The sequence below is a fragment of the Bacillus rossius genome, chromosome 5 (assembly GCF_032445375.1).
Source record: "Bacillus rossius redtenbacheri isolate Brsri chromosome 5, Brsri_v3, whole genome shotgun sequence".
NCBI classification, from domain to species: Eukaryota; Metazoa; Arthropoda; class Insecta; order Phasmatodea; family Bacillidae; genus Bacillus; species Bacillus rossius.
Genome location: NC_086333.1, coordinates 43,892,446 through 43,916,964, shown reverse-complemented (window position 1 = coordinate 43,916,964; position 24,519 = coordinate 43,892,446). Strand labels below are relative to the sequence as shown.

Sequence of the window (24,519 nt, the reverse complement as noted above, 5' to 3'; positions counted from 1 at the left end):
GTTACCTATCTCATTCTAAATCTCACTGGTTATTCCAGAAAAATATTTTACACAGCAGCATTGAAGTCTTGCTGAGTATCTTTCTATGAATGTACCAAACACTAATGCAAATGAACAAAATGCAATTTAGTATACAGAAGGTAATGAACACATTTTCAATGACATTAACTCAAGTGTATTGTTTAGGCAAGCAAACAAAAACATAAGAAGCAAGTTATAATATATTCAGGTGTTCTTTATGTTAAAGTTTAAAATGGATTATAAAAGATAGGTTAAAAATTAATGACAACAATATTAACCACGCTTCAGTTCTAAAATTTTTGATTTGATTTCTTTACATATTAACACTTTGGTTGTAAACCACAAAAATATGTAGGTCCTAAAAAATATTTCATTGTATTCCCATTTCATATGACTCAAACATAATTTTCTCTTGATTAAAGAGGAACATGTAGCCCTCTTCTTGCATTCAAGTAGATACATTATTTTAAGGTTTCCCATCAAATGAACTTATTCAGGTTCTTACATCTTAAAAATCACATATCAATGTGTATTTAAAATTGAGCTGTGACTGCTGTAGTTTGTCATGTGTGAAAGAATAGGTCCAGGTACACATAACACAAAGATCACTTTGAATGGTTTATAACATGCAACATCATAAAACAACATTAAAAAAGAATATACTTAAAATAAAAATTGAGAGTTTTCTCTGAAGAGAAAAAAATTAAGGTTAATACTGCATACAAATTATGCTTACCCTAAATGATATCTCTAGATTCTCTCCTCCCCAAATATTCATTCCAGAATCATACTCTCCTAACTCTTCAAAATATAATCTATCAATTGCAAATAGTCCACCAGCCATAGTAGGAGACCTGAAAGAAAAAAATCCCAAAATTCAATCACCTACTCAATCACAATGAATGCAGTAGAAAAGTCTTGATTGAAATGTCATAAAAACATAGAGCTTCATTGCTACTGTTCTTAGAAAATCCCACCAAAAATTGTAAATATAATGACACATAAATTTTTTTTCAGTTCTCTCATAATTCATATTACTTCTTGGTTAATAGGATTCACTGCTAGTTCAAAGTAATATTATCACGGACACACTTTACACTTTGTAAAAAATTTATGTATGACACTACACAATTACATTTAAAGACTAGCAACAGTTTTCATGAATGAGGCTCTAAAAATATTTTTTCTTTCCAGTTCATAAAACCAGAAAACAAATGACCACACTATGAAGCAAACAAAGAAAATAAATAAATGAGAACATGCATATTCTTCTTCCTGATAGCTCCAAATAAAATAAATTAAATAAAGAAAAAACCTCTCTTTTTCTTTAGTCTTATGATTTTATGTTGGGACCAATGACTGCTCTTGAATCATGGAAAGTAAAATACTTTGGTGTAATTTTAGATTCTAATTATTATTATCATCGGCATGTTAACTACTTAATCACAAGTTCACAAAGAACTCTAGCTTTAATTAAATTTATCACTTGTTATACCACTAACTCCGATTCTATTATTTAACTCTATCTAGCATTAATAAGGTCTAAATTATATTGCTGTTCAGTAGTTTGAAACAATATTAATACATGTGATTGTGAAAAAATTGAAAACATTCAAAACAAATTAATTAAGCTTATCACACTAACACAATTGCCCCAACCTAATTTAGTTTCACTTTCTAAACTTAGAGCTTACTTGAGTGTCTCTCTTTATTAAAAATTGTTAAAATTCCAAATTAAATTGTAAATATATATATTCTTGGCAATACAGGACAGAGTTCTCCAGTTCAATAGTCACCGTGTTTCAACTTTATGTACACTCAACAAAAATGATGATATTGTTTTTAGACTGATTTCAAATTTTAACAAACATGATAAAATTTTTAAAAAAATATTAAGCTGATAAAGTTTCTTATTAAAACAAAAATTAAATTTCAAGATACCATATTACTCTAACAAACATGTAAACTTTTGCCTTATGGAAACCAATTGCCATTTATATTCTTATATCAACCCTAAACTTTCATTTTTATATACTTTTAATATATGTTATTCTGTCAAGAATCATATTATACTTACATTATTCTATTATATTTAACTAACAATTTTAGAAGGGTTAATGTGTTTATATGTTTATTTGTTTACTTGTCCATCGTACAATGTCTGTATCCTGTTCTTGTGTTTTGTGTTTTTATGTCATGCACACCCTATAAGTATTTTGACTGTTGGTGTGCATGGTAAAAATGTAAATAAAAAATACATAAATAAATAAATATTATAAATATTTCACTTTTTTGTTTTACTATTGAGTTAACAATGTAGAATGTATTAAAATACGTAAATCATATGCTTCAATGTCTTTTCCAACCATACACCAAAAAAAAAGATCCACTAAATGAAATCAGTTGAGCCTATATCAACTTTGTTACTCTCGCTCCTGCACCATTTCCCCTCCCTCAACTCTTCCCTCCAAATCTGTTCCCCCCTCCACTACTCTTCTCCTTCCTTCCCCTTCCTATACCATTTCAATGCTTCTGGTCACTTTTAGGCGGTTCTCCCCTAGGCTACAGGGCAGAAAGTTATATGGGGAAAACGGGAAAAGAGCAATAATGCACAAACCAATAGCAACTGATTTTAAGTGGCACACGTCAGTGAATTTGCAGGCCATTAACTATTTCACACCGCAAAAATCATTAACAATTATACGGAAAGATGGCGATGCTTAAGCTAAGAAAATAACATAAACGTAATCAGTTTAGAGTGCTTCAGCATCTGGCTGGGCTAGGTTATTTCACGCAAGCCAACGGCAAAACCCTTTCAGAAGTAAAAAAAAAAAACTTAAGCTAAATGGCCATATAGGCCAAGAAGGTTCAGCTAGGGGCCAAAACCAAAAAAGATTCCCAATACTCTCGACAAACATTGGGTGAAAGTAGATCAGCTTTTACAAAGATGGAAGGCCTTATGGTCGTGTGCTCGCACGTCTGGCCTCTATACAAATTCCGAAATTAGACACCGTCTCTCGACCAGACAGCATGGCTGAAGGGGAAGTCTTCAAGTTATTGCAGTATTATTGTTATCCCATGGTCGGGATTAATGCTAGGCCAATCAAATCCTCTAATACCATAAAATCCTTAGTATTGGATGGATTTGATATTTGAGGAAAAAGATTTTAAGAAAAATATTAGAGGACATAAAGTAAATTAAAAATTCAACACTCATAACTTCTGAAGTTTACTAAGTCAATTATCTTTTCAAAACTATCCAGTTACTATTCCCCAAGATATTGTAATTTTAACATGTAATTATATAAATAAAATTACAATAACTATTTATTCTGGAAACTTAGTTCAAGAAACAAAAATTTAAAGGGTTAAATGATTCAACACCATAGTTAATATTTTTTTCTTTTCTAGTACATTATTTTATTTTTGATCCTTGAGACCTACATTCAGATTCGAGGGATATATACGTAGATATATTCAAATTATTCTTTGGGATTCAAATTTGAGATTAGAATTCGAGAAAATTGGGATTTAACGCATCACTTATAGTTGAAAAGAGTATAAAAATTATGCTTACAAATTATTACACGACTGTTAGTGAAAAAACCTGCAATAATTGTCTGCTGGAAAATACCAAAATGGGTAACTCCAACCCATGTACCTACCAGTATTTAAGTGTACATTTAATTTCATGATCTCTGCAAACATGCAGTGTAAACTCACAGGACATTGAGCAATAAAGATCACCATTTAATACACGACTTTTGATAATACGTAAAATCAAAACATATTAGTAGATACTGTATAATTTCATCTTCTATTACCCTTTTATTTCAAACTTTTTTTAGTCTACAAAATTGACGGCTAATCCTGTGTCCCCTCCCCCCTCCCCAACAAGCGTAGGGTGCATTACAAATTTGTTACACTGCCTGCAAGCAAATGTCCTGAAATGTAACAATTGATAGATTTTTATAATTGGAGTTGGTAATTCTGTGATAAATAATGAACATAAAACAAGGAAATGCATTTGTCAGTTGTTAGTCATGTAGGTTCAGGACAGGATGTATTATAATGAACCTAAAACTGTTCAAGGGCCATCAAATGCCTATTAAAAAGTGCCTGTTCGAAAAAATTATAATTAGAATGTGTAAGTGCTAGGAATGACCCATACTGGAGATATTCTTATGACTGACTTTATTATTTTATGTACATTAGGTACCGTAAGTGAAGGAATGCAAATATTTTAGTAGAACAATATAAGAAACTCATGCCTTTTAACATGATGAATGCTGGCAAAACCTGACTGCAGCAATCCTAATGGCTTGTCCTAAAGAACGCCCGCAAAATTGAAAGTCCCTTGTATTACAATGGGCGATATCGACACAATTTTCTCTCGTGAAATATTGTTATCATACAGTAATGAATCCATACTCCATACAATTGTATAAAAACAATGTATTCATAATCCAAACAAGTTTTCTAAAAAAAAATATATTGACTTAAAGATCGTGAAAAATTACCTAACTTTAAACATGATGTCAAAAGGACATCTTTAACAATGAAACATACTTAACTTTAAAACTGAATTTTTGTAAATTGTTTATTTTGTAAATAATTTCATGAAACATGATAAAACAGTTTATCTCCTAGAATGTAAGCTAATCTGAAGAAAAAAAAAACATGAAAAATTTTATTTTTGAGTACTACTATTCCCAGAAACACAGTCAAGTGTTTATAATGTCACTAACTTAAACTACCCAACCATTTACAACAATTTACAGCATTCTAAATGTAGCTAACATAACTTTATCAACTGCTTCTTGAAATATTGCAATGCTGTTTATCAGTCATCAAATAGAATAATAGGACCTCAAAAATTCAATTTTCAGAATTTTATATCATATTTTTAGAAGAGCACCAACTCTATAAAATTACGATTTAAATATTTACAAAATGCTTTCAATAAAATATATATATAAAAAGAATAAATAATTAAAACCAATAAATATTGTCAATATTTAACTTTTTTACTTCAATTAGATGAGAATGGCAATATTATTCTTATTTTAAAAGGCAGTTGTGCAAAATTTCACCAGGAAGTACCAAAATTATGATTTAAAGGGTGGGAAAGGGAAATGGGGATTTTTTCAGGAATCTTATGTAGACAATGATATTTTACTTATTTTGAAGGTCAAGTGTGTAAAATTTCAAGTTCAAAATAAAACTTTACATTTGTATAAAAAACATGCAAACTAACAAACATTAACTCTTCTTTATATTTAAGTATATACACATTATTGCATATACACAATCATTTTGATTATGTTATAAAATTTATTTTCACTGTAAGTAAAAAATAAATGTACATGCCTACCTAGTGTAAAAAAAACTAAACCAACAAACTGGGTTGTGCATTAAAGTTATTGCAATAAAAATTACTTAAACAATAACAAGTAATTTTCTTTAACTATGGTGTTAAAATGTAATAATGAGTCATTTAAGAAATTGTAGATACATAAATTGAAACAGACATGATTCGACCCCAAGTGCTTTCGTACATTAGTCACGCATAATACTGTGGCACTAGTTAAATCTATCATGAATCTGGGGAAAATTATGAGTACCAATGTATAATCCTAAAATTAAAACGTATTTTTAAAGTTGCGACTATTTTTTTGTGTAACTCTTACAGTTTATAAAATGTATTTCAGAACATTTTTGCTATCACAGAGATTTATTTGGCACACTGATGTTCACATAAGCTATTATAAAAACGTTAATACTGCAACACGCAACAACTTTGGCACCTACGCACCTAAAGAATTTTAACTTCAAAAACAACTTCGAGCAGTTAGCAACATTGTAATTGTTACAACCAAACATTGTAGGAATGTTTCCAGCCATGATAAATAACCACAACTTCAGAAATATTGGTAAAAAATAAATTCTTAATGGCCAAAATACCCTTATCACATGTGCACTAATAGCGTAAGATCAGGCCCTGCTGCTAGAATGAACTGCATAACGTGTCTCCTGTTTTCTTGATGACTTTCCTACACTGTTCTAATAAAATATTTGGTGAAGAGCATTAAGAAATGTGTGCCATAACCTGCATCAAGTTCACTCCCAGTGTAGTCTATCCTAATACAAAACAGTCAACATTAAGAAAACAGTGATAATACACAAAATTAAATACAGTAGAATCTCATTATAGCGAGCACGGTAATAGCGAGAACAAGGCTATAACGAGGTATTTTTGAGGAATTTACGGCGTGATCGCTTGAAGCGCGCTTTTGTTATTTGTCTGCTTTATCTCCACCCCTCTCGCTCGCCACTAGACATCTTGCCGTTGACGCCTGTCACATTCTTCAGTCAGTTGCCACCTAAGTGCGTGGGTTTAAAAATAGAATCCCGTCCTTTCTTTCTTTTATCAAACTTCCGTTAGTTATCTGTGCCGTGTGTAGACAAAGTTTGAGATTGGAACAGAAACAACGTAAGAAAGTATTTTTTACAAATTAGAAATATGTATGTTTTTGTTTTTATAATCGTGTATTTTCAAGTTTTTTTGTTGTTATCTTAAAAGATATAATATTAAAAAGCCACTCTAATGAGATTTAATTGTTTCTTGGTTAACAAAAACTATTAATTATCAAATATTGTTAATTGTTTATATTCTATTTATTATTATTTACGCGACGTCATACTGTACGCGTACGCAATACGACTCGATTCGTTGCTGCAACATAACATAGCATGTTATGCGGTATCAGGAGTAACGTAACGATAGTAACGAGTACTAATTGTTATAGTAACGAATACATACGGGTACGCATTTTTTCGTTACTTTTACACCTCTAGTAAGCACTACCGTATTTATTTCCGAATCGCTAGGACAGTTTTCTTGTAACTTTTGTTTCGGTCATTTCTTGGGGTATCTGTCCGGGAAAGGGGTGGTGATGGTTTGAGTTTAATCCCAAATTTATTTTCTAAAAAAGTTGACAGGTTTCTTTAAATGAAAAAAGTATAGTTTTCCAGCGACTATTTCGTTTGAGGCGTACGTGCGTTGCAGCAGCCGCACTCCTGCTTTTTTGTAAGGAATTAAATTGTCGCGCTACACTAGCACCACCTGTTGAGCAACATCCCGAACCAACATGGCCGCCAGCAGACAGCCCGCTTCGACAATAGATAGCAGGAAAATGCTGCGTCGGCCGCGGGCTGAGATGCTATACTTACGTGGCGTGGTAGGATATTCTGGTTATTTTGACGCAATCGGTGATCGCTTCCGTACTTATGGGGTATCGTTTTAAAGAGAATTCACACATCTGCTAACAGAAATTAAGATTTCGTTAATATAACCTGTTATTTTCCAATTATACAGGTTTAAACACAATTTTTATGCTATTTTCGGTAAATTTTTATTTTTTGGGGGCCAAAATCTGTCCAATTCGGTTATAGCCAGGATCAAACCCGGAACCGTGACACCTCGCTATAACGGGACTCTAGTGTACATGTAAAAACACTTATTGTCTTTCTCTAGTTCTCCTTATTAGGGATATTACATTAGAGCATTGATTATCCAAAACAATTCAGGACTGGGGGTATTAGGATAACTTATAATTTACGGAAAAACATATACCAGTGTTATAGGAGCAATATGGAAGGCTCACACGCCACCGACGATGTGAGGTTGCTCATGCATGCTGGTTGGAAGGGGAAGTGCTGCACTGCCACAACACTAACACCCGCTAGCGGAACTACATGACACACAAAATTGAATTTGGCAACTGGGATGCTTTTGGTTGATTGGTAATTGGATAATCAATGTTCTACTTTACCTACAGAATCATTTTTGTCCTAGCTGATGATGATGATGATGATGATGATGATGATGATGATGATGATGATGAAATAGAACTTAAATCTCACCGACCACCTCAAGGTTATTAAAGACGATGTGGGGCAATGAGATGAGAATGTAAGGTTTATGAAATGCTTTGGAGGACGAAATAGGAGTACCCCAAGAAACCCCAACAACTGCAGCAAAGTCTGCCAGGTTATGTCAATTCAAAAAAGTCTAGGGATGTTTCCCCCAGGAACTGAATCCGAATCGCCAATGATCTTAACATTCAACCACAGTGGCCCCTCGGCAAAGCTGACAGAATACAAGCATGTAAAGTTTCATATTTGTGTGCACTTTACTTTTAAAATGGTTTAAGGGGCCCACCTCGTCAGGAGTGTATTTGTGTTAGGGGATAAGTGTGACACTCGCTGGTGTTTCTAACGCTGTGGACTGTCATACATAGGGCAACTTGAGATTTAAGTTGTTTCCATAGCATAGCAAACCACATTATATGAAGAATAAATAAAGATAAATGTATAATGAAAGGCTTTTGAGTGCTTTCAAGTATCTTTACCAAAAAATTATTCTCCACACACAACTTTTAGCCATTTTTACTCTTCTAAAAATACAGTTTAGAAACAAAATGCAGAGACAGAACTACTAATTCGCCCTCATGGTATTCTTAAATGCTTTTCGTAAACAGACACCACTAGGATATCTTGAGCAGTTTTCAAACATAGTGTGGGTTTTTTAAAAAAAAAAAAAAAAACACTCTGCACACAGTATGTGTGTGCCAGATTAAGATGGAGGCCTTAACATAGTCATTCAACATAATTAACGTTGCACGTTGTTGCGTCTTTCTTGTCTCGAACTCCTCTCTCGCACCGAGCCCTCTTGAGAGAGAGCCAGCAGGGGCGGAGGAGGTCGAACTGCTGGTCGGGCCCCACGTTGGGCGCCAGAAAATTTTGATCCTTCTTGAACTCCTCTCGCACCGAGCCCTCTTGACAGAGAGCCAGCAGGGGTGGAGGAGGTCAAACTGGTCTTGCGGCAGGATTCGCAGTTGGCTGGTGAAGGCGATTAGCTAGTGGGGTGAGGGATGGGGCTAGGCTATTAATTGAAAATGTCGGATTTTACAAGGAACTTTTATTGACCTGAATGTCCAAACAGTTCAATTTATCGCCTGCATCGGCTTTCACAACATACACTGAATTTATACACGGTACACCCTATCGTCAAGAAAGGGGGGGGGAGACAAATTCCCTAGGCCGAGATAGGTCCTTGGATGGCCTGACTCGCGAAGGAGGGGTGCGAGCTGCAGAAGACGGATAGCCAGTCGTTCTGCTGCTCCCCCTATGATCGTCCTATGGCCAGTGGGCGGATTCCAGCCTCACTGGCCGTCGGGCCGATCAACTGACTTTCAGGTGGATGACCTCGTCTTTATATAGGGAGAAATGCGCGGGAACGAAGAAAAAGAAGGGAGGGGCGAACTAACTCCTCTTTGGAAGGGATGAGATGCGCGCGCATGAATCTCGCCAAAATTTCCCTGCCCTGGTGGTGGAAGTATAAACTAGATATTAATAATTAAAAACAAAAGATAAATGTGGCATAAATAATTATATGTAGATACATATATATTCAATCCTATGCATTAAAAAGTATTTAAACTTGCTTTCACAACTTAATTTTTTATATATATATATATATATATATATATATATATACACACACTAGCTGCCCGACCCGGCTTCGCACGGCTATAGGTACTAATGGAAAAAAATTAAGCCACATCTCCCATTTATAGTAATGGTAAATAAAAAAAAATTCAGTGAAAATTTATTACAATGCTGTATAATGTACCGGAGAGAAAATGAATAGCACCGATGGTTACCCGACTCGTGCACGCAACGTACAACTGATGTACCCGTACTTCGCTACGGCAGTCTACAGGCAGATCACTCTTGCGCCGCTCATAATACATGCCCCTCGTTGTGGGTACGCCACTGCCGCGCGATGCCCGTTGCCATGGAGACGCAGAAGGCATGAACAATGCAAAATACTGTTCTCATGCAGACAAAGTACCCACTGTTGCCTGGTTTTAACCACCCATTAGATCTAATTTTCGGAAAATGTCATCCTGCGTAACATAAGGAACATTAGGGGCAGGCATATTTCGCGAAAAAATCTGCTCGGCGTCGGCGGTCCCTCTCCCACCCTCCCCCTACCCCTGCCCACTACTGCCACACCTCCCCCTCCCACTCCCGCCACACCTCCCCTTCCCACTACCACCACACCTCCCCCTCCACCCCCCACTACCACCACACCTCCCCCTCCCACTCCCGCCACACCTCCCCTTCCCACTACCACCACACCTCCCCCTCCACCCCCCACTACCACCACACCTCCCCCTCCCACTACCACCACACCTCCCTCTCCCACTACCACTTGCAAAATTTCAACGGTGATGAGGACTGCACTAACAATGAAATAGCCGTTGCCATAGAGACGAATGAAGCATCAACAAAGCAACAGCCGTTGCCATGGTGATTTCCTACCAAAAACTGGAAATAAAAAAAAAATTTAGGGGTGGACTACCCCTAACATTTAGGGGGATGAAAAATAGATGTTGGCCGATTCTCATAGATACCGGATAAGCACAAAAAATTTCATCAAAATCGGTCAAGCCGTTTCAGAGGAGTATGGCAACGAAAACTGTGACACGAGAATTTTATATGTAAGATATATATATATATATATATATATATATATATATATATATATATATATATATATATATATATATATATATATATATATATATAGTGTACATAACTCGTCCATATTTACAATTATATTCTGCAGTACATTAATATGTGTGGTTATAGCGACGTGAGAAATAAAGGGCGCAGATGGTTGGTTGCTTTAATGAATTATTATATTGTTTGTCGCTTTGTTTATAACCTACGACGTCGCACAGATTCGTCGCCGCATATCACGTGAGTAGGCCTATTGCCGAAACATATTTTTCCCTGAATTGCTTCTGAACTTATTAAAACTCGTTTTGGGTTTAATTATAACGTAAAGTAACATGATATTTAATATAGGGAGGGCGGGCAAGCGTCAATTTACCTGATAGGCTTCACGAAATCTTCATCCGTGGCTAGGGTTCCCAAGGGCAGGTTCTCCCACTTGAAGTGGAGCCCCCAGTTGAACCCGCCCCGCACCAGCGGGGAGGCCTTGTAAGCGAAGGTGTCCGAGTTGATGATGTCGATGATGGGCATCACCACGTTCGTGCGTGTCGCAGCGATGCGGGAGAGCAGAGGTTGCAGCCAGTCGACGTTTACCTCCACGTGGCTGTCCAGGAACACCAACACCTGCACACACGTTTTCTCGGATCTGTCTTGCTTGTCCAGTTTCCTGGGATGCTACAAGGGTGTAAAACCAACTCCACAGTGTGTCTGAGAATGCACAAAGCATTTTCACAATAATACCAAAACTGTTCTGTTCTGATTTAACTAACAAATCTGAAACATATTATCTTCTATTGAAACCAAATGATTATACATTAAAAAAATTACTTTTTTTTATCACTAAAGCTCTTATTTTCAATTTTACGAATGGAATTTTCTCGAAAAATCATTATCCATGCAGTTATTTATGGTTCTCACTTCACAATGAATGCAGGTTTCAGGCAGTTGGTTTGCTATAATCTCACAGTGGTAGTTGGCGAAATAGCACCCCGCGTTTTATAACAATTTGTACCTAACTTTAAGTTTTTAATGTGGGGATTTAGGATAGTTGTTCATAAATTCTGAATGGCATAAAGTATTACATATATATAATTTCTTAAAACAAAATCTATGAGTGCTGTATTTACATTAAATGAACAAATTATATTAGTACAGATTTAAATAAATATCTCACATCATTTTTAGGGTATCAATTAAGTTTTTTTAACTAAAAAAATAATTAATTATTGGTATTATTTATATAAATGTGTCTATCCAAAAATAAATTAGTCCCTTTTGTTATTTAAAATTTATTTTTCAGTTTTAAACTCACACTAACAAACAATGAAATAGAACAGGTATTTCATATTAAAAGTCAATGAAATACTGTAAGTACAGCACCAGATAACACAAAATTTACAAGTAACTTTTTTTAATAAAGCACCGCTGGAAAAAAAAGAATATATTACTGCAATGAAACAAAATATCAAATTACTTTATCTATATCTTCTTAACAAAGCTACAGCAGAAAACAAAATCCTAGCAAACAAAAAAAACACACAATGATAAAGCAATGTTGAACTTGTTCATCAGCAGTACATATCTACGGTACAAGCTTTAACATGGACATACATAACACACAATTGTGTATTTGGTTTTCAGGATTATAGGGGGGAGCGGGGTAAGGATTAAATGTAGTTGTTTTTTCCACCCATTTTTATTGCTGTTGCAAACAGAAGATCTTTCTCTTCATTGGAGTATTATGAAAAATTACAACCTTATTTTGGCTGGCTATACCACTAGAGTGAAAACACATCATCAGTTTCTGTAAGGCAGCATTCAAAACCCTTCATGTATGGAGAAAAATGAAAAATAATGTATCACAACTAAGGCAAGACTACACTTGGCTTTCCTCAGCAACTATCACTGCAATGCTACAGATTTCTGTACATCTCTCAACACTGCATCTGTGTAAGGTCTTAAATATGGCACATTTGGGACAGTGCCCATGCTATATTAGTGATGCTGGCGGATTACTAACTTCAATACAGTTTTAACGGAAATACCAAATGTAAAATGTAAAATGTGAAATATAACCCGTTATAAAATAGGAAACAATGAAAACTGAGAGTAACAATAAATTCTGAGCAAACTAAAAATGCTGGCAGCCAGGATCCATCTGCAGGAATTTGTATGTGAGTCGCTCGATTGGAGTTTGATTACAGCATGTACTGAACCATACAATTCCAGATTAAAGACATTTCAGGACTTTTTCAGGACCTTACAATAACATTTAGATGACAGATTCATTTTTTTCATATAAAATAAGAATAACTAAAAATAATTCAAAATAGATCTAATATTTGCCATAACATGCTGATTTTGATGTTAAAAAGCTAAAACCTATTCAGAAATAAATTCCACATGATTTAAGTGAGCAGTCTCCAATGTTTATTTTTAATGTGCGACTATTAACTAAGTAAGGAGTGGAAAAAAAAATACAAGTCAGAAAAAGGCTGCAGAAAATTTGAAGTTTTATGACTTCCAGAAAAATTACTGGTTGTTTCGAGATATTTTCCTGACTTTTGTGACCTGAAGACACCATGCTCCAGAACAAGGCAGCACAGCTTGCCTTCTCACGCTGCTCCTTAACTTTTGCAGATGCTTCTCTTACCCCTCCAGTAGCAGTCCTGGCTCCGAATATCCGGGCCCTGATCAGGCCTTCCCGTCTAGAGGTCCTCAGCAGCATTACTTTATCCGGCCAGTTGCTTGCTACGTAGCTCTTCACTTGCGTGTGCAACCCACCTAAACATTCACGAGGGCTTTCAAAAACTTCGACACAACGTCAAGTTCATGTGAAGATAAAATCATTAAATTTTGCATGCACTTGATATATCGCCGGGCTGATTTGGAAACCTTTTAACTCCCAGAATGCAAAATTTACAGGAGAGAGAAAAAAAAACATAAACTTGAAACTCCATCTTAACCATTAGTTGTAACAAATTGTTACATTTTAACTCTTTAGTTTTACTTTTCCCTGAGAATATTGATAATGTAAACCCAGATAATCACTCACTTATAACTGCTTACTGGAATGAATACTTGCATGCAGGGGTGCAAATCTGTAGGGTTCCCAACAGGGGCCCGTGGAAATTTCCTGGGGGAGCCGCATGGCCCAATTGGGATTAACAGACACGTCATCTCTGGATAAGGTGCTCGTATGTTGTATACTGCCCATATTTTGGCCTGCATGCATGCAATAAGCAAAAAAACTTTAAAATATACAATAAGTTTTCCCATAAGACATAGTTTTGACATCAAACCCGTTTTACATTCACGTTTTTGCAAGTGCATGCAGGCCCCCTCAGTGAGGAGCTTCTTAATTCCAGGAGGGGCCTGAGCTCACCTGAATCTCCCTCTCCCGGGTCTAAGTTCATGCTTACATGAACCTTTTACATTATTTGTTAAGAGGTTTGTTGAAATGGGAATGGTACGTATTTCATACAAAACTTTCTCCTGTTATAGGTTTGCTGAAATGGGAATGGTATTTCATATAAAAAATTTTTTATTATAACACTTGGAGAGGACACGCAGAAAAATAATTGCGAGGAACTTAATGTAAAAATGTAAAAATTCACAATTTCGGAGTTACAAGGTTTGTTGATTAGGTCAACAATGTTTTCTTTACATTTAATATCTAGTTTTAAAATAAATATATCTAAAAATTATGTCATATGTTATCTTTAAAAAATACAGACATAAATATACACAATAACTTAGCTATATAAAATATTAATATATAATCATCTAAAAAAAATTATTAATAAAATCTAATTCATGTGCAAAAATGTAAGCAGCATTCGGTAAAGTTCTACTTAATTTTAAATTAAATGAGGTAAACTATTTGAAGTAATTTCACAGTCACTAAGATTTCTTTAAAGAACTACCTGGATATAGACCCTATGTATATAATAAGTTATCACCGAGAAGGCTTTTGAAAGCTAAGCAGCTAATATTCACTCCTACTAACCTGAAAAGGACACTATGTAGACTGAAGCAAATAAATAACTGAGAATTACACTCAACAAAAAAATCTTGTACATACTGTCCCCTTGAAAGATTCTTGTGATGATACGTCTATAAAATTTCCCATGCTCTTACTCTCCATAATTTTCCTGGGTTATTCCTGTTTTCACTGTTCCACCAAACATTTTTTCCCTAGCTCATCAATCAACTTTGCAAGATAACACAAATATATCAAACTAAAAATATTAATCAAAACACATTTTAACCACAATTAACATAACAGTTAGACAACTGACAGTAAAATCTTTTTTCGCACAATACAGTTTGCAGTGTTATCATTTTCATGAATGCTATGCAACAAACGCTGCCAGTCTGTAATATAAAACAATTGGTAATTGTTCTGTATCACGTATCCAAGTTTATCCCTTGATCCTGATGGCATGATACTGTATAATTGATCCTTACTGTTTTAATTCAGTATGTCAAAAGATCTTGATCAAACAAAAATATCACTATTCGTACAAATCACGACAGGTCAAGAAAAATTTTTCCTTTTGCATTCAACCTACGATCATAATTCAATGTTATATCACAAGTTTTTGCTATTTCCAGGATATTTTGACATACTAAATTAAAAGAGCAAGCAACATGTACCACAAAATCAACTATTCAGAATCAACTTAACTTGAACAAAGTGTTGGCTGGCTTCCAATACTCACTCAAATCACTAAAGTCATCAACCAAAATTATTTCGTGGAGTAATTCTTTAGGAGTCCGGTCCAAAATGCTTTGCACCGTTCGTATCAGAGTACTGAAATGTTCATTGTAGAAGCAGATGACAACGCTTGCTGTCTGCAAATTCTTACTATATACTTGTTTCTGACACCTAAAAAAGAGAGAAATCCAAGTTATGTCTATACCTTATCTACCTTCTTTATTCCATACCAATAATTACAGCTACAGATCTGAATGAATAAATGAATGAATTAATTAATTAATTATCTAAAGCTTAAAAATTCCTCATCGATACAGAGATCATTAGGGACTACAAATAGTGATGAGTTTAGAATGAAGCATTGACGTAATAAATGGACAGGGGAAGCCGAAAAAAACCTGCCAGCTTAACGGCAATGTCAATTACATTCCCCACTTGTGAAAAATCTGTGTTGGACCATGCCGGAAATCGAACCCAGATCACCTTGGTATCAGATGAGTGAATAAACATATAAACCAAATAAGAAGCCAAACATACGGTCAGCAAAATCATTACAGGTTTTATTAAAACGACCTCTTAAGATGATATTTAGCTACTAAGGAGACAGTTTAAAAAAAATTAATATAAAGATAAAATTATGAAATATCTATCCGTTGGACTACTAATTTCCTGAAAAGCAATTTGGATATGGTTGGGCCTAGTTTACAAAATACCTACGAAAGTAAGATCCAAAATCTTCAGCAACCACATTTTAGAATGTTGATTGATCAACTACGCAAGGTGCAATAAGGCAATGAAAATTAAATAATATATTGTTTAACTTCCAACTTCTGACAGCCATATTTGAAAAAAGTGTTCTGAAAAAGGTTAAAAATGCAGATGTTTTGTGCACAGAAGCCCACAATGTTCTTTTTGCTGTATACATCATGATTAAACTTAAACTTTTACACAGTGAAAGAAAATAACACTTTCAAATCAAATAATATAAAATTTATTTTATTTTCATGATAAATATTAATTATCAAAAGAAGCCAGGGTACTAATTTATTTTCCACTGTTTTACTATTTTAACATTTACTATTTTGCTTTATTAAGAACCACAATTTTCTTACGTTGGTTGCATTTTGCATTGGTGCGATGTTGCGTTACTTGCATAGTTTATTAAGCTGGCTTTAATGATTCACCAAAACTGATATAAAATAAAGGCCACAAAAAATTCTAAGAGAGTTCATTAGAGTCCATGATAAACAACTCAGGTCAAATATATCAGGGAAGGAAATATCCATGGACTACTGTAAAGGACCTTCCCTGCATTTGCCTGAAATTTCAAAAAAACCTCGTAAAATCCAAAATCATAAATGGTGGACTGAAATTCAAACACCTAGCCTCTGTATTGATTGTTACTCTCGATAATGTAGTAGCAAGTACTTTCCAAAAATGTTAATAGATGGCAGTGAGGTGTGCTAAACGCCTCAGTGTCTCTCGTGCTGTGGTTTTAAGTTTTAATTAGTTTAACTTGTCGGAGTTCTGTGCGCGGCAAGCGCCGCAGCTAAAGTTTTAGCTCTTAATGCCAGTGGTGCCATGCGTTGTCATGGAAACAAACACACACCAAGGTCCATAGTTTCGGTACGCTGACAGATGACTCATGAGTTAACCAGTACACTCTGACATGAGGAAAAAGGTTCCTCTACAAACTAAATTAATTAATTCTTTTGGTTTGATTAATTTAGTTTTGAGAGGAACCTTTTTCCTCATTTCGGAGTGTACTGGTTAACTCATGAGTCAGCTGTCAGCCTACCGAAACTATGGACCTTGGTGTGTGTTTGTTTCCATGACAACGCATGGCACCACTGGCGTTAAGAGCTAAAACTTTAGCTGCGGCGCTCGCCGCGCACAGAACTCCGACAAATGTGGCCGATATGTGAATACCATGGGCTGTGGTCGTGTCCACGACTTTGTTTCTACAATGAAGAAGTTGAACCTGACCAGTGGGGGAGGAACTGAGAAAACTGCAGTGTCACTACCTTTCTATAAGTAAGCAATGACCTCATGCTCTTTGCAGCCAGGCATCATGCTGTGCTGGGCATGTGTTGTGACCAAATTTGATATACCACACATTCGACGGTAAACTTAAGCATTTTGTTTGCTAGCCCTTTTTTTCAAGCTGTGACCTGGGCAAAAAGGTGCTGTATTATAACACAGTGAAAATGTAGCAAGTGTGTCATTCTCAATCACTGCCATTTTGATTATAACTGTGGGCATTTCCGAACTGGCTTCTGTTTCGACTGCTATTTTAATCCTCTTGGAACTCATCAAGCAAATTTTGGCATTTTTAAATTTTTTTGTGCCTATACTATGGTTGGACATAAATCTATTTGCACATCAGCAGGTGTTTGCTTCCTTTTGGTGCTACTGGTACTCTTTATAGTTTCACAAACTTTATAGTTCAGCCCTATGGAAGTATAGTTTGCGAATTAGTAAACACTAGCATAAAGGAGAACACTTTAAATTGACTTCGAGTTGGGTAAATAAGCTTTGTCTCTCTATATGTGTAGTCTGAGACAGACTTTTACACGAGTGTTGAAGCATTTGCTTGTGTTTCTCTTGTGAAATATCTGCATGCTAACAGTATGCTACATTATTTTCGCCGCACATTAACAGTGAATACTTTTGGGCTTGACCTTGTAAGAAAAACACAGGTTTATTTAAGAAGTAAATTACCCAGGTAGCTATAATTATTACCACCTGTCATGACAAATTCTTTCGTTGACAACAAGGTTATGGCTCCAAGGAGAAACTTTAAATTTTACTACGTATTTTGTAATTTTCTAACTGTATGGTTTCTTATTTAAGTGTTTAAGTAAGACTTATGCAAAACAGTTGAGCTTGAAAGACTGATATCAGACCTTTTTATGGTAGTTTTATCTTTATCTTTTTTATTGGTAAAAATTGTATTTGTATTTTTGTGTAGTAATCCTTTTGGAAAACACTGTAAAGCTATAATATGTACTGCTTAAATCAACACAGCAAATGAACAGTTTTGATAATTCTTACCTTTTTGGCATGCTGCAGCACATTGTAATTTCTAGTCTTAGTTTGCATTTATACCCAAGTTCAATACATACTGGTGTTGTGATTTGTAGTTATTTTGCCTCACAGTGTTAAATGTTGGGTGTACCATTTTTTTAAGTCTTCCCTTTCAGATGTCTTACATAGTTTACATTTATTTCATTCTGCGCATATTTTGGTTTTGGCAACTATGACTACCATTTCTGACTCGGGTCAACATTAGAGCCCCCTTCAATGCCTCAGCAGCAGCATCCAAATTATGATAGTCATTTTATACTGATTAGCTAGCATTTTTACATATGACTGTACATTAGAATAGCAGTGTGTCCTAATGTGGCTGAACAGCTACCCGAAGAATTTTATTGAGCTGGTATTTGGGCACTGATAAAATGATAGGATGAGTGCATAAATATTAGTAGATATCATACTGAAAAAATAATAATAATAACCATTTTTAAGTGATAAGCACTGCAAGCTATATTTAAATAATTTTTGTGACTTACTTGATGACTCTCACATGTATTTCATTTCTTTGTTAGCAAGAAACCACATAAAGCAGGCACGCCAAACCCTTAAGAGACAAGAGAAACAGGACCGTACTTACAGGTGGTGACGAGTGTCCGGGATGTCGCGGCGAGGACCAAGCCGCTCACTCACAAGGACGTTGAAAGCGTGAGTCTTATAGCCGTCCAACTTCAGCTGTTGCTCTTCCGGGGTGCGTATCATTCCGAGCTCTTCGACACCTGAACAACCACACGCTTGATCAGCACTTGCACAGAGCACGGTGACTGTGTGGTGATAAGGCAACTGGATGTGCATTCCAGATCCAGTCGCCCTGATTCAGGCCCCAGAGATAAAGCCAGTCAAATGCTGGGATGGATCCTCACTATAAACTATGGCCGAATGCTGCCCCAATACCCCTGTTCTGTGCTACTGTGGGTCTCTAATTACCTCACTGTCAACAAAACATAAACACCACAAAAAATTTTAAAAAGGTAAAATTTACAGCGTGCTAGAACTTTGCTACCAGCCTATCAAACATCGACAGACACATATAATGACCTCACACATGTAGTTACTCAGTTACTTTCCCTTTCCTAATAAGAGCATGTTAAATACAAACATTTCTTGCAATCTATAACAAACAATTATGCTTTTCCACTCAAGGGCAGAGATGAGGGGTGTTACATCTCCCCCGAAAATCCACCAACAAATGTAAAAAATTTTAAAGAAAAAAACAGCAGGCAGTGGTTCTATCACTCCCCCTCCCCCCTTCCAAACTGTGAAAATAAAATACTGCATACGCTCCTGTTTGTCCTGCAGTGGTTAATACGTGAAAGCACTGAAGACTATCTACAATCATTAGGTATGTCAACTAAAGAGCAGTTACGTGACAGGCTACAGTATGAAACAAGCAAAGAAGGCATCTGAAACACATTCCAGTGTTGCCTTTTGCATTCTCGCTCTCCTATACCTCAAATGTGCAACATGTGCTCTTGTACACAATCCACTACTGCCAACAGTCAGGTACTCTTTAACCTACCTCGCACTATCAGCCAACAATGTAAATGCACTATTTTTAAATATCACAAAACATGAAGAGCCATCATATAAGTATTCTGTACAATCTAAAGGTAAAAAGGGTGCTTGATAAATGAAGCTGTAAAACTTGGTTATTCTCCCACATTTGTATTAATTACTAATAATACAACATTTATACATTTCTCACAAAATAAAAACTATTAAGAAATTATTTTTAAACAAATTAGATAAAGAAATCTATTACTAAACATTAACAAACGTAAATCTTGAACTCATGATTTATGCTCTTTCAATAGTTTTAATTCCTGTTTCATAGTAAAGCATAGCTTGAATGTACAAGGGACATTCCAAAAATAACCTTTGCGACATTTTTTTACAGAAAAGCTCTCTTATAAAGTGATAAAACTCACTTCCAAAACAAAAGGCAAACTTTCCTGAATTCACGACGGGAGGAGTGAGAGCAGAGCTGGCATAACGGAAGGTGTCAGCGAGATAGGTGCTGAGAGACCTCACCCCTGATCACAATACTGCAAAACTGGCAATAAGCCTCTTAACACTTGTGGTACGAACAGGAGGGTAATGACTTCCTGTTCAGGATCATCACAGCCAATGAAACAAGGGTGTAATACTTTACCCCAGAGACCTAGTCTGCCTCAGTGTCATGGAAAAATCCCTACTCACCCGCCACAAAAAAATTCAAAGTACCACAGACCTCAGGGAAGATTATGCAGACAGTGCTTGATTTACTCACTGCAGAGACTGTTAATGTGGCATGCTATTGCCACACACTAAGTAAATTGAAGTCCCCCATTTGATTCAAGAGACCAGAGCTTGTGAGTCTAGATGTTCTGTTCTTGGACGACATTGCAAGACCCCACAGAGCAAGGGACAATGCAGAACACATTCATCATCTGGAATGGGAAAGACTGGATCACCCAAACTATAGCTCTGATCTTGCCCCAACAGACTTCCCGTTTGGAAGCAATGACGAGGCGTGATAGGCTGAGAAGAACTTCCTGAAATTATCGGGCATTGATTTTTACCAAGAGAGTTTCTTAAAACTGATTTCACGGCACGACAAATGTATCAGATTTGGTGGCGACTATGTGGAAAAACAGCCAAACTATTGTATTTTAGTATAACACTGAATTTTTCTGTTTGTAAAAAAGCTGTGGAAAAAAATTTATGAACATTATGTTTGAAACATTCCTTGTAGTTAACATTTCACTTAGCACTATTTCAAAGATAAGTAATGTTTGCATGCCACATAAGATAACCTGAATTCAAGCACTCGGCTGTACCAGAAAACATATTGGTACTTATCGCTATCACTCGCATGAATAAAATGGTTTTCAGACAGTTTTAAAAACAACTGTCTATTTAGAACCACTCTATATCACTTTATAGAGTGTTTTGACTATGCACTAAAATACCATCTGGGAAAAAACTTTCGTAGTTTGGTTGATGGCATAATGTAGCATATATTTTCCCTTTAAATTATTATCACTGAAGAATTTCCATGACTTTCCCTGACCATTTCAATTTACCTGACTTTTCCCTGTTTTCCAGAATGTCGACACCCTGTCTAGAACAGCGGGCAAGCAACCAATTCCCAAGGGGTAAAAAAGCTGATCATAACACTGCTGCACACACAATGAATTTACTACAGCAAGCTTGAGAATTGTACAAAGCAATAAAGATCGGAGACTTTTACGGCCATTGTCTGGAATCTGCCTGCCTGCGATCTTTATTGACAAACCTCTATGGGGAGGATACAGCTATCTTGGCCAAAAAATTCGACCAGCTGAGACAGAAGAAGTCAAAACTTCTTAGTTCTCTGGACTTCATGTAAAGATCCAGGGACAACAAGGTGCTTCCCAAGTTTACACAAATCTGCCAAAACTTCCAAAACTCCAGCAGCTAGGTGAATTTACCATCGAACCAGCACTGCTATCCTGCGAGACAGACTACATCAGAACAGAAGATACTTACACTTTAATGTGAAGGAAATTTTCGACCTGCGCCTGACTATCACCTGCAATTTGGGATACTTCAAAACATTGTCGATGGTTGGTTAGGTTAGTATAGCAACATGAAAAATACTGAAAAATATTGTTAATGTATGCTTAGGAATTATCAATTTAAGATGCAGCTATCATGACCAACCAATTGTTCAAATGATTTCACAGTATTTTTTATTAAGCTACATTAACCCAACCAACCGTCCACATTGTTCTGAACTATTTTTAATGTAGATAACCTAACATAATTGACCATTTTCATAATTTAACTAAAGTTCTCCACATCATATACACACAGACCCATACTGTTGGTAGCAGCCATATCAATGCGCAGGTATTGTAACGTAACCTATTAACGGTAATTTCTCAGAAACTAGTAAGACCATAGAAATGTTAATTTCAGGGTAAATATTGGAACGTCTGTAGTGTTTGAAAAAAAAATTTCTGAATTTAATCATGGAAAAACCACACAGTAAGAATATTACCAAAAAGGTACCTCAAGACCTGCCATAATTTCTTTGTAATGTGATATTTGAATGTTTCTGTTTGGCCAGGATCTTTCAACGTACTAAATTAAAACAACAAGCATCATGTACCATAGCCTCAATAGATACCTAGTATCATGCACTCAAGATCAAGGGATAAACTTGAATACATGATAGAGAACATACCAGTCATGACATGTTAAAATTAACCATTACCTTGACCATCTGACTTCGAAAATTTAGGCTGCAACTGCTTAATAAGATTTTCACTAATCCTGTATTTACTTCTTAAATATTTTTCTTTCAGGTATTCCTTTTTCAGGTACTTAGCTCTCTGATAGGATAAACTCTTCCCTTTATCCTTGTATGGAACAAGATTATTGCTATCCAAATTGTACTGCTGTTTAATATCTTTATTTAGGTTATGTGGTTCGAGAATTAACTCTCCAAAGGGCACATTGTTGTTGTGATATATAACTGATGCTGTGCTTGGGTACAATTTTCGAATGGGTTCAGTCGTCAGTCTTGAATACAAATACAAAATCACTATCCACGTTGCTGATGCGAAAACGATTCCAAAAATGAATGAGTTGTAACGAGTTAAAGTTGCCATGGCCTTCTTTCAATATATTATTATATAATAAGTTTTCTGTTTATCTTTTATCTTTGTATTTTAGTTTACATTCTAGTTTGTTTTAAATAAATAAATTATTTTGCTATGCTTTATTATTTTATTTTTTCACATGCAATGTTAATCTACAGAAATGTAAATGTTCAATTTGGTTAAGTGAAAGAAAAGACGTATCGCCTAACTTCGCCACCAATATAGACGATAAGTAAAAAATTATATAAAAACTCGGATTGTGAACATAAATCACACCGAAACTGTTTAACGATTCAAATTCGTATGGATTCCAATAAAAAACGTCCTATACAGCTCAATCAATAAACTCGTTCTTAGCATATGTTACGTGAAATTCTTAAAAAACTTTAAATTCAAAAAACAATACACAGCACAGAGCACATGACTATAAACACTTTAAACACAACAAAGCTTAACTGCCAATATTTACACAAAAAATTGTTTTCACTGCAACTCTATTGCAAAAGAAGTTAAGTTGGTTACATCAATCATGATAATGTATTTGGTTAGATGGTTGTTTAACTAACAGTAAGTAATTAAAATTACACCAGCGTAATTATTATAATATAGACAATTATTCTCTTTTATCCGTAAAGCAAAGCTAAAATACAGTATTAAAGATCAACTTAGATACTTTTGTTCAACATAAATATTAAAAAGTTTCAAGTTTATTAACTAGAATCTCCAGCATGACAATTTTAGACAAAACAAGGAGGAAGTTATCAAATAAAGCATGTAAGACAATATTTATAGGTACCTTTATTTACTCTATAGTACTACTTGTACGAACTATGTCACAAGCTCACAGGCGAGCAAAAACAACTAATTCAGCAAATAAAAAATGGATACTAATTTCTTAGTAGCGAGTAAAATGACTAAGTTTTCACCCTGCATTAAATTCTCAATTTAAAAGCAGTAAAAATTCAATCAATTTGGATCTGCTTGGAGAGAGTCTTCTTGCTTAAAATTCGGGACCCTTAAAAGTGGACATCAACATAGTGTAGTCCCCAATGTATTTGTTTTATTAATACAAAAACCGCACTTAACATAAATGTGGTTCGCACCGAAAAGTAGCACTGTTACTTCTTAAACACATTACATTGACATCGTCCAGCCGAAGGCCACCCCAAAGCCCGACCTGCAACCACCAGTATCCGACCCCGCTAGCGGAACGCACCTCTAGCCACGGCCCACCAAAGTTAGGCGAGCCTCTGAGGACAAGGTAGAATCAAGGGCCATGTTTTAATTAATCAGCCACCTCGACCACAGTTCGTTAGAAATCAGACACGATTTAATAGTAACACCACCTTTTATTAAAAACCCCGCCCAAGGAAAGTGCGACTTAGGAGTGCCCGGATCACTCATGTGAGAAATTACGTTAATACATTTGTGTCTCCCTTGCGGCCTTCAGCCTAAATTAATTTTAGTATT

The 24,519-nt window shown here is 35.5% G+C and overlaps 1 protein-coding gene across 1 annotated transcript in view; it reads right to left on the bottom strand.

Annotated features, from left to right (window-relative positions):
- The window catches only part of LOC134531746 (polypeptide N-acetylgalactosaminyltransferase 35A), a 52,311-nt gene extending 28,802 nt beyond the window's left edge, over positions 1–23,509 (bottom strand). Inside the window, exons 1-6 of the mRNA XM_063367619.1 lie at positions 22,662–23,509; positions 19,002–19,140; positions 15,333–15,499; positions 13,262–13,392; positions 10,988–11,232; positions 758–875 (exon numbers count right to left, since the gene is read on the bottom strand). Of these exons, the coding sequence (XP_063223689.1) occupies positions 758–875; positions 10,988–11,232; positions 13,262–13,392; positions 15,333–15,499; positions 19,002–19,140; positions 22,662–23,058 (1,197 nt within the window). The 5' untranslated portion in view covers positions 23,059–23,509. The remainder of the gene's footprint in view (positions 1–757; positions 876–10,987; positions 11,233–13,261; positions 13,393–15,332; positions 15,500–19,001; positions 19,141–22,661) is intronic.
- Positions 23,510–24,519: the final 1,010 nt, after the last annotated feature.